The sequence below is a fragment of the Lissotriton vulgaris genome, chromosome 5 (assembly GCF_964263255.1).
Source record: "Lissotriton vulgaris chromosome 5, aLisVul1.2, whole genome shotgun sequence".
In the NCBI taxonomy this organism is placed as follows: Eukaryota; Metazoa; Chordata; class Amphibia; order Caudata; family Salamandridae; genus Lissotriton; species Lissotriton vulgaris.
In genome coordinates, this window is record NC_141693.1 from 1,698,006,884 (window position 1) to 1,698,018,632 (window position 11,749).

The following is an 11,749-nucleotide window of genomic DNA, read 5'->3' on the forward strand; positions in this document are numbered from 1 at the left end:
GGATGGGTTTACTCTTTTCTTGATGAAACACACTGGAGGGAAACTGTTCCTATGAAGGGAATCCGGCCTATTGGGCTACGGATTGCATTGGAGGAGGGATAGAAGAATGGAAATGACAAATTTGAAATAGATAGGTCTCAGGATGAATATTATATTTTTGAGGGAAAAATCCTCAATTTTGAAGTGTTCTCCTCACACCCCCGTAAAGGTGTCATGCTTCATTATAGGGTGTTTTTGCGCCTCGCGGGTTGACCCTGCAGTCCCCCACAGGCCCTGCAAGAGGGCTCTTTAACGAAGATCTTTCAAAGTAAAACACCATAGTGCTGAGTGCAGGTGTGTGGGTAAGTGCAACAGTGGGTTAAAAATACCTCTCTGTGTGAATTGTATTTACTCTTTTCTTCCACTATTTGAATTGTTGATTTTGCATTTATATAGCACTTACTACCCTGACGAGGCGTTGGAGCACAGTACAGTGAGTAGCACAGTTCCCAGGACCCTAAAGTTAGTAGCCAGTCCATTAGTTATTGGGGTTAGGTTTACATGCTCATTCCATGCATGCAATACAGTTTTTTGTGGTACTTTGTTGACATGGATGTGATCATTAGAGAAACAAATGCTTGCTGGAATTATTAGATCTTGTTGTACTTTCTAAAGAGTTTAAGATGGATAGGCATGAAATGAAGGGGGAGATTTACCATGTTTTCCCGTAGCGCACTGCAGCAGCCGCAAATGCTACGCAGCATGAAAAGGAGAGAGTAGGAGAGCGCCGAATTTACTAAAATAAGGCACTCTCCTCCCCTCTCCCTTGTGCCATGCACCTCAGAGACACATTTGCGCCATGGTGCAAGGGTGTCTCCCTGAGTCTAGCATAGGTTTTGTACTTGAAGGGTACCCTTCCAGTACAAAATACTATGCTGAGACTTACTTCAAACCTTTCCCCTCATTTTATGCATGCTATACAGTGCAGCACACATGCAAAGTCAGAAAAAGGAGTAATTAAAGCACTTTTCCTTCCTTGAGCCTACTTGAAACGTTTTTTCACGCTAAACCCAATCTACTTTACTTAGTATATTGGATTTAGTGTGAGAAACCTTGGGTAGTGGCATGGGAACACCCTTGCCCCAACCTTGGTATGCCCGCATGGCTCAAAGCAGCGCTATGCCCTGCTTTGCGTTATTTTACCGTTATTTCCAGCGTGAAACAAGTTAACGCTGTAAAGTAAATTGGAAAAAAAATTGCGCAGATTTGCGCCACCTTTGTGATGTAAACATGATGCAAAATCTTACTAAATCTCCCCCTTCGAGTAACTTGTATACAGAAGAGGTAGACAGAAGGTAGAAGGAAGCAAGGTGCATTTAAAAAAAAGAATAAGGGATAGAAATAATAAAGATTTCATTGCAGGTCAAATTTTCATGCAAGATTTGAAGGAATAAAGCAGGTTGAATTTTTTTGGATGCATTTTGTGACTATAAACCTGTTGAAAGAAACCGTTTTAAAGGAATGTAGATTTCCCAATCATTTTACAGACACTTAAGAGGTGACGCAGATACTTCCCACAGTGAAAAGAAGACCCAAGGCTTGTTAAGAACCCTTTATTGTCAAGCTGTGTGACAGACTAGCACATTTCTTTATTTGTAATTACAATTTGAAAATACCCCTGAGAGAATCATTTTATATGGCAGTAAATTCAATACTATAAAGTATCATTACAGTTTATAGGAATCATATGCACCATACATAAACTATACATGTAATATAAAATATATGGTACGTAAACCCCCATCAACTTAAATATACACACATAGCAGCAATCATTAATATATTCAGTGCATGTTTGTGTCCCATTCACTACTTGGTTCAGAAGGTGCTGTGTCCTGAGTCCAACTGAAGAGCACCCACACAGAACATACACTGTGTGCAGCAGAATGAATGTGTCTGAGGTCGCCTTCCAGCACCCATTTTGCCTCGTTTGCTAAAAAGGACCGTATTAAACATAGATATTTGCTTTCTGTGCTATAAATGGATTCTTCTCACCCAACCCTTAGTAGTATTTGCCAGAACACCCCCCCCAAAAATCCTGATTTAGGTGCTGTAGGAGACAATTATGTAAATTTCAAGAAAATTGTATTTCGAGAAAACAGAAATTGAAACTTTAATCGTACAATATTTTGAGAAGATTGGCAGTAACCTGGACATGTTCACTCTTGGTGAGACAAATCCAAACGCTAGATCAAGAAGATGTCTTTTTAAGCGCTAACCAATACCATTTGCTTGTACTAAAATTATGGTATAATATACTTGTAGGAGCTTTCAGCCAGGCCTCTTCATCTAGTAGTCTGTTATTGTGTCATTCACATTTTTCTGCAGCATGGGACAATGAGTCAGTCCACTTCAGCCATTTACTAACTACACTCTGAGTGACTGTATCCCGCCCTTTCACAAGGAAAATATCCACACACAAAGTTGCTTCTTTAAGAGGCATGGATGGGAACTGCTACAGAAGTGTGTTATTTTACTTTTCGAGACCAATAATAGTTTCAATTTTTTTCTTTTTTTAATTGATGAGGGTCCAGCAACTTCCCCAACAATAAAGTTTTTTGAAAAACCATGACAAAACAAGCATTGACTTGGCCAAAAGGCTGGCAGCCAACACCATAACTATTGGCTTTGCTATGGTTTGTTATATTTATCATGTAAATGTACTTCCATCATTTTCATGGGCGTCTATAGCCCTCCCTGATTTTACAATTTGATGAGCACTAATTTCAGCTGGAGTTTTGATCTCTAAAGTTGTGTCTTAGGCCAGTCTATCGTCTACTATGTCCTCTTTTTCCCTCCCTGCCTGAACGTTGCTGATTGTAATAATCAGAATAAACTTAGTACTTACAATAAAATGGAACTGATGCATTAGAATTTTATTAGCATTATTTGTATTGCTCGTACAGTGCAATGACTCAGCAATGTAATATGTCAAAAATATTTATAAAGCGCACACCATAAAGGTAATTATCTCTTCATGTGTAAATGATTGTTTTTACTACAACCCAAAGTGTAATAGTTTAACCAACTTTTAAGGGGTGAAAGGCTAAAGGGGCATTGCCACATGCAGTAAGTGTTGCACATATGTATCTGTAGCTGGTGCTCTCCTCGGTGCCTTATCACCAATACTTTGAAGGGTATCGGTCCCTTGTAGAGTTGATCCCGTTCTTTAGTACCATCGATATTTCAAGGCATGACCATGACCCGCCCCTGCTGTGATTCCTCTCCAAATCTTTGAAGAGATGGATGAATGGAGCAAATTTCACATGCTTGATATCCATGCTGGAAGTAGGACTAGAATGACCTACAGGTGTCGCTTGTTATTGTGGGTAGAAGACTTTAGTGGAACCCCTCTACAGAGAGGGGGTGCCATGCACATCTCACTATACGTACTGGACAGTGTTCCTACAGTTGTGTCTCAAATTGGCCAAACCAGGGCAGCCGCATAGGGGGCCTCATTTATGAGAAATGACGCATTGTTGCGTGAAAGCACTCCTTGCGACATTCCTGATGCGTCATACATTAAATATAACGCATCATGTCGCAAGGAGTTACAGATACGTCCGTATTTCTGACGTATCTGTAAGCGCAAAAGTGACGCATTGCTGGAGTGTGTCACAAAAGTGACGCAACTCCAGCAATGCATCCTTTCACATGGGCAATCCCCATGTGAAAGGGCCTGCGTCAGTCTTACGCCTGCTGTGAGGCAGGCGCAAGATTTTGACGCAACGGCGTCCTAGAAGTGACGCAGTGAAATCTCATAGATTTCACTGCGTCACTTCTACGACCTTTCTTGCGTCAATACGCCCCCCCCTTGCATACATTATACCTGGCGCAGGGGTTTACAAAGTGACGCATCTAGGTAGATGCGTCACTTTGTAAATATGGTGCAACAAGGCGCATTTTTTACACCACTGGTGCGTCACAAAAAGTGACGCACCGGCGGCGTAAAAGTGACGCAAGGGCTCATAAATGAGGACCATGGCTTCTGTGTTTTTCTGGTCAGGGGCCACACATGACTGTCAACGTGACGAGCTCAAAATAAGTTTGTCCTTTTCATCAAGCAGGGCAGAGTAACATGCTAATGGAAGACAGGATTTGGGAATCTTATACATTTAAGTGCTGTGTGTTTGTTCAGAAATGGAAACCAATCAGTAAAATTGCACTCTGTGCCACCAAGGCCAATAATTCAGGTCAGATATGGAAACCATGATTTATGAAGAGACATGGGAGTACAAAATAATAGTGATTGTTTCTGTAATACCTGCTGGGATGTCACTGAAGCCATTGTGATACCATGAGATTCCATGTTCTACTCACAGACTTTCAGTGTCTGGGGAGCAGGCCTGAAGTGGATTACCACCCTAAGTATGTGTATTGACTTCTTGAAAATATAATCTCTTAACACTGTTTATAGAATTATATTACAAGGAGTATATTTATAAATAGTAATTCATTAATGAGCGTTTCATTCTGTTAGGAAATGTGTGCATTTTGAATCCTTGCTAATTTTAGAAAAACTCCACAGATGTTGGTGTATTGTTATATGCGCTTTGATATGTGCCCAGTTTCCTCTTCATTCTGGGGGCTGTGGTCCTGAGAAGAGGTAGGAGTACTAACTGTACTCTTCCAGCTTTAGAGGCAGGTTCCTAACACCATCCTCACTCCAACAATTATTATAAGATTTCTGCAGACTAAGTAGTAAACGTTTACTAAACAGCATTAATGTTTACTGGATAATTTTCTACCAACAAGAAATGGTATCTTTGACTCAGTCATTACAGGGTGTAAAGGAACTCATTCCTTATGTAGAAAAGCACTGGTGTGAGTGGCAGGTTGAGGCCGTGTGTGCCCTGCTGTCCTAAAAAGTAGGTCCAAGTCCTTAGGACTCCACCATACCAGGGCCAACTGGAAATTATGTCTATTCCACAGGTAGATCTCAACCCACTAAAATAGATGTTATTATTGATGTACTTTGAGAGCCAAAATCTACTAAATTTTATTTTAACAGATGATGATGAGGATACTTTAAAAAACGTGCAGTAACAATTTGCTGTCTTCTTTGTTGCAGGTTTTGAAAACTGACTGGAATTTGGAGGAAGTGTCATTTTTGGAGAACAAACTGAGGAATTTAATGTAGGTCTAAATCTAATCTCCTGGCTTGATAAAGCCAAGGTATTTTACTTGACCTGTTTCAGGTCCACCATCCTCTGCCACCATGGGTACCGTGCTGTCCCTGTCACCCAGTTACCGGAAGGCTTCTCTGTTTGAAGACGGATCGGCTACGGTGGGACAATATACAGCCGTCCAGAACAGCAAGAATGCCAAGGACAAAAACCTGAAAAGACACTCCATCATCTCTGTCCTTCCCTGGAAGAGGATTGTGGCCGTCTCTGCCAAGAAAAAGAACTCCAAAAAGGTGCAACCCAACACCAATTACCAGAACAACATCACCCACCTCAACAATGAGAACCTGAAAAAGTCTTTGTCCTGTGCCAACCTCTCCACTTTTGCCCAACAGCCACCAGCCCAACCACCGGGGCAGAAGAACCAGATCTCCAGCACCAAGAACTCTGTGTCCTCTGTCAAGAAAATCCCAAACACCAACTCAGCCCCTTCGGCTTCTCCCAAGAGAGTGGTTGTTCAGGCCTCGACCAGTGAGTTACTGAGATGCCTTGGTGAGTTCCTCTGCAGGAGGTGCTACCGGCTAAAGCATCTTTCCCCCACCGACCCTGTCCTATGGCTGCGGAGCGTGGATCGGTCGCTGCTTCTTCAGGGATGGCAGGACCAAGGCTTCATAACCCCTGCTAACGTGGTGTTCCTGTACATGCTATGTCGGGATGTCATCTCGTCCGAGGTGGCCACCGAGCATGAACTGCAGGCAGTGCTGCTCACCTGCCTCTACCTCTCCTACTCTTATATGGGTAATGAGATCTCCTACCCACTCAAGCCCTTCCTCGTGGAAAACTGTAAGGAGGCCTTCTGGGACCGTTGTTTGTCCGTCATCAACCTAATGAGCCCAAAAATGTTACAGCTCAATTCCGACGCGCATTATTTCACCCAAGTCTTCGCTGACCTCAAGGGTGAGAGCAGCCAGGAAGAGAAGAGCCGGCTCCTCATTGGGCTGGACCGCTAAATGGAGGCAGAGTCTCAACAGCTGGGGGAACAATGCTATTTTTATCAATTCTATAAAGAAAGCAAACTATCCCAAGAACTTGACTCGTGTTCCTGTCAACATGCAATGGCGAGCGAGGTGTGAGGATGGGCCCAGTGTTTGCATCTCTTACCACACCTCGTCGCCCTACACAAAACACTGGGGGTTGGCAGGTTGTTGAGTGTCCTGGTTTTACTAGTGGTATATAACATTTATAGTAAGTACTTCCGGAAGGCAGGGTAGGGTTGTGAAATGTTTCACGAGAATCATTGTGGTGAAAGGAGTGGATGGGGGTGGGGAGTGGGGGGCAGCGTAACCCAGCCTCCAGCTGTAGGATCAGTGCCTGATCTGTGTAATGTACTGAATACTTTAGACCATGACTGATCTTGACTATCAATTGATATGGACTTTCATCTAAAAGATTCTCCTAATTTCCTTCCCTTCAAAACAACTTTTTTGTACTGTTTACTCTGATCCAGTCACAGAGAACCACAGGAATTAGAACCATGCACCAACCGGTGCTTGGAATCTAGGGGTGCCATCTGACTCCCACAGATCTCAGAATCTTCAGGATGATTTCGGGGTTGGGGATCTCCTGGAGAGGAGTAGGCATTTTCCCCACCTCCACCAAAAGCTGAGCTGAGCCGAGTGTTTACTGTACCTCTATAGTGTTACGAGGCATGCCGTGTACCGACAGGGCATTATGCCCCCTGGAAAATGTTGGATTAGCTTCGGAATGTAGTGAAACGGAAGGAGACCCCACTTGCTGTTCAGTGGTACATGGGCGGTGAACTTGTTGCACTTCCAGTAAGCTAGGCCTATTTGTGTGCATAGCTTACCGCTTGTATGGGAGCTAGCCTTTTAACTGGAAAAAAAGTTTTTTCCTACCCCCTAAAGACCTGCTTCTTGAGACTGCATCAGTCCGGGAGGTCCCGCACCACAGACCAATGTTTTCCCCTTTCTTGTTTTAAAAAAAATGCCATCTTACTCCTGTCATTTTATATGTCTTACCTTTGTTAGCTCCCTCACGTACATTGATCCAATGCATTTCAGCTGTGAGATGGGTCCTGATACTGTTAGCTGCATATTGTTGGCTGGTGTGATTCAGTGACCAGCTTTGCTACTCATGTAGTTCGCTAGCTATGCCATGTCGTGATTTGTGTTGACCTTCCTCTTAGTGACGAGGCTTGTTGACACTATAAGCTCGTTTCTAAGAGGTCTGCGAGGGATGGATAAGAATTTCAAAATCATTGTGTCAAGAGACTGATAGGGGAATGGGTACAAATGCAGATCATTTTGACAAGGTTCTCTTGGGGGTGATACCTGGTTGGAGAATGCAGGCCGATAGATCTTCATCATTTTCCTGTGATGAACGAAGAGAAAGGAAGCAATGCTTATACACTGTACACCACCACATACTGCCCAAAACCAATGCAACCTACAGAACTTGCTGTTCTAATACTAGCCCCGATGCTCAGCAGCCCACTCCAGGTCCAAAATGTTTGCCTCCATGCAGAATCTGCTAACTCAGACCCATCCAGTAAAGAAACAACACACCTCCATAGAGGGATGCCACCCGAACATGCTTGTCCAAGTGCTAGAGAGCATATGCACCAACTCCCTGCTTAGAAAAGAGGGGCTGCTTCTTTTTATTTTGTTTTTTAAGGTAATTTTTTTTTCTTTCCCCCTTCAGACATATGTTCTTTCTAGTATAACTCAGTAGGCCAATAGACTTCTGCTTCGGGCTGTGGACTCCCTTCTTTTAATGGTCTTCCCTATTGACGCGTGTGGGGCTGACCCTCCTGCAGAGCGAGATGGGGCGCAGTCTGTGGCACTGATGTAGCTCTGCAGTAGTGGTCAGGGATGATGGCTATGAATGCGAGGTTGGAGAGGGTGAGTTTGAGCTTTGAGCTGTGAGGGTATGCCAGTCCTGCAAGGGGTGAGTTGTTTGGTCGCCAGCAGTGAGAGAAGGCTTGCCTTGTAGCAGTGAGGATAGTGTACCCCTGCAGGATGGGGTTGGCCTGGGACAGTGAGATGAATCTGGTCACAGTGGAGAATGGGGAGGGCTGGGGGCAGGTGGGTGGGAGTTCCTCCAATCGGATGAGCCTGTTTCTGCAGCAGTGAGGGAAGGTTTTAGTGGGGGTGGGTAGTGATCCTTTAGTAGGGGGGGGTGCATGGAGTTGCTGCCCCAATATTGGTAAGGAGTGGCTGATTCTTTCAAGTTAGGGACAGATGTAGCAGTAGAGTTGGTGGTTTTGGAAGGGTTTACTGCTCTTCAGCATCTCGGGGTTTAGGCGTTGTTTAACATTGTGAAAGGATAATAGTAAGGGGAATAGAAGTATGAGCCAAATGTACATAGACAAGCGTTTGCGATTTCCTACTAGCAAATTTTGGTTGATTTGCTGTTATGTAACCACAAACAGCTATGTACAACAATTTGTTTTACACGGTTTGCGATTCCCAATGGGTCGCAAGGTGCCTGCCTCATTTATATTCATGAGGTAGGCCGCAATATGCGACACCACCATGTCTGTGACTGCTTTTAAATAAACCATTTATTTTTTAAATGCAGCCCTTTTTCCTTAAATGAAAGCGGAAGGCATTAAAAAAAAAAAAGTGAACAGTTTCCTCTTCATTTTTCAAGCTTAGGCAGTGGTCCACTGCCTGCTCTTAAAAGATATTGGGGCCCAAATTTACAAAAGGGAAGGGGTCAGCAACAACTTGAAGTAGGGGGTATCTGCAAATGTTTGACCACGTTCCAGGTAGCAAAACGTTCCTACATACCAGTGCTATTCAGTATTAGGAAAGGATGCCTTAAACACGTCGCTTCCTAATACCGAATCGCAAAAGGAAAATGCAATTTGGTAACAAGTTACCGACTTGTATTGTGCCTTCTGTATTTGGCACAAAGCATTTTAGCGGTTGCAAATAGCCTGATTGGTCGTTTGCAACTTGTAAAATGCTTCTTACATCTGGCCCTATATGCCTAAAATATTTAAATACATTTGATTATTTTATTAGTAAAAATATGGCCATGCCTAAAGGTTTGGGAGTAAATTAATCCCAGGGCAAAAAAGGGGTCAGTTATTAAATGATGAGGTGAGCAGAATACTACTGCCATATGGATTAATGTCTGACCACCTACAAAAGACCTCATGTTATCAGTTCTTCAAAAAAGTACAAAGGTTGACCCTGTAGCAGGCAGGCGAGACCCTGTAGCAGTTGATGTGATGGGCCTGTAGAAGGTGGGTGGGGGTTGTTGTGTTGCATTGATGGGGCAGTGCTAATATTCCTGTAGCATGGTTGAGACTTGAGTGCTGGTCCCATTGGAGGGGAGGGTATCCTGTAGCATATGTGGGGGAGGCAGTGTAGTGGGCAGAGGTCCCTATAACAGATACTCGAAGGGAGGTTGCCATTTAGAAATGGTGGGGCTAGGATGTTGGTCCTATAGCAGTGTTGAGACTTGGGACCTAGCCCATAAAACGTTGGGCGTTTCTGTAGCAGATATAGGGTGTATTGTAGCAGGTCAGAACCCTGTAGCAGTCTGTGGGGCCAAGTTTATCCTTTAGCATTTAAGGAGCTGGGTTGCTGCTCTTGTTGCAGTGTTGAAGTTTGAAAAATGTCCCATATGTGGTGGGGATTTCTGTATCAGTTGTAAAAGCTGATTCTCTAGCAGAGTGTGCTTTGTCCAATACAGTGATTGTGTGTATGGCACAGATCCCGTAGCAGGTGAGGCAGGTGGTGTCTATTGTAAGGTAGTAGTGACGTGAAAGCACGCTTGAAACTGTGGGGGACCGAACACTGCTAGGATGCCATCTTGCTAGATTATAAGCCTGTTTTCAAGTGACCAAGAGAAGTTTTACAAAGGTCATGTTGCACTCGTTTGAACATTTGTGTAGGTCTGGTTTTCTATATTTCTGATTACATGTTCCCATGCGGATGTTTCCAAGTTGATTTTAGTGGGTGGGATGAAAAAAGGTTTCTTTGTGGTTTACTGCAGCTTCATTTTCGGCTGCCTGAAGTCAAAAAGTGGGTGAATGCTAGATATAAGCTGCGAGTCTAAAGTCTGAGCCAATATGAACGTTTAAACCTTTCGTTTTGTACATTTGTGCTCCATTTTCAGCTGCTTTTTGAACCTTGTCTGGGTTGCTCTAGGATGCTGGCTGCAAAGTTTATAGAGCTGTAGTTGGGGAGAACACCATGTGACCTGAGGTGCCTGTGGAACGTCACCACATGGATCTTAGAACCTAACTAGGAGTTCCAAGAAGAATGGGATGGGATGCTAAAAGTGGTTCTAGAGCTACGAAATCCATGTTTTAGAAAAACACTTGTCCCCCGCTCAAAATCACTTTGCACAAAGAGATGCAGTTTGAAAATACCAATCCAGCCATTTGTGGGTCCCCTACCTCCTTGGGAACCTCTAATTGAAAGGTTTCCCCTTGGACTCTCTATGGCCTAGGCCTGGGTGGCTGTGTCTTTGAACTCCACTGGGTACGTGCATGGATACAAAGCCCTGTGGACTCCCTCTGGGATCTATGGTCTTTTGAGTGTCCCTTGGGCTGGTGCACGGATCACTGTTCCTTTGGACTCTGCTTGTGCAATTGCATGGATCACATCTTTTATCCATGCACCAGCCTAAGCAGAATCGATTGGGGCAGTGGTCTGTGCACCAGTCAAAGGAGAATCAAAAGAGACTGTGATCTTCCTCTAGCCCAGAGGCAGCTAACTGACCCCATCGACTCTACTCCTTGCATTTTTGCTGGTGCGTATAACACTGATTTTTGGAGTCCAGTTGGGGCAGTGCTCAAGTCACGGCCCCTTTGAAACGTGCTCGAGCCGATGCATGAGCCACTGCCTCTTTGGACTCCTCGAAAGTCAGTAATGGGTCTTAAGCGATGCATTGGTCACCGCCCTTTGGACTCCTGTGGGTAGTGCATGGGCCATGCCCCTGCAGACTTTTCTTGGTTCACTCTGTGTCCAGCCTGGATATGGTACAGTGCCTACTATGGCGATGCTTCGTAGACTGCTGCTAAGAGAGGTCTTTGCCCCATCCTTGGGAGATGGTTACCAGAATTGTGGACACCTAGACAGGCAGTGATGGAGGGGTTAAATGTGCAGTGTAATAGTGCAGCACAGGGCCTGGCCTTTTCCTCATATGTTCATTGTAAGTGTGGTGAGCAGCACTCCAATAGTATGCGTGCTGGCACTTCTGATTTCTATAAAGGGATGGCACTGGCACTTTTTAAAGGGAGCTGGCACTTTGCACTGAACTGCTTCAGAAGTGATTATATGTTTCTCTTTGCTGGCACACTAGCTACTTGCTGGTCGGAACCGGTGCTCCCTGGTGGGGCTGCAATACATTTTATAAGAGCGATGCCAGCACTTCTCTGCCCAACTTTGAAAAGGCCAGTCCTGCTCTGTGGGCTGCATGCCCTTCAGTGGGAAAGTACAAGCCCTTCTTGCATCGGAGCGGCACTTTCAATTGGGCAGAACCAGTGCGTCTATGCGTGATAGCAATACTTCCAGTAGCACAGCACTGCTTTTTATCTGCAGAAC

At 44.3% G+C, this 11,749-nt stretch overlaps 1 protein-coding gene across 1 annotated transcript in view; it reads left to right on the forward strand.

The window, feature by feature from the left end:
- The window catches only part of CDK5R1 (cyclin dependent kinase 5 regulatory subunit 1), a 22,182-nt gene extending 13,934 nt beyond the window's left edge, over window positions 1-8,248 (forward strand). The window contains exon 2 of the mRNA XM_086923843.1: window positions 5,111-8,248. Coding sequence (XP_086779969.1) covers window positions 5,258-6,175 — 918 coding nt within the window. The 5' untranslated portion in view covers window positions 5,111-5,257 and the 3' untranslated portion in view covers window positions 6,176-8,248. The remainder of the gene's footprint in view (window positions 1-5,110) is intronic.
- Window positions 8,249-11,749: the final 3,501 nt, after the last annotated feature.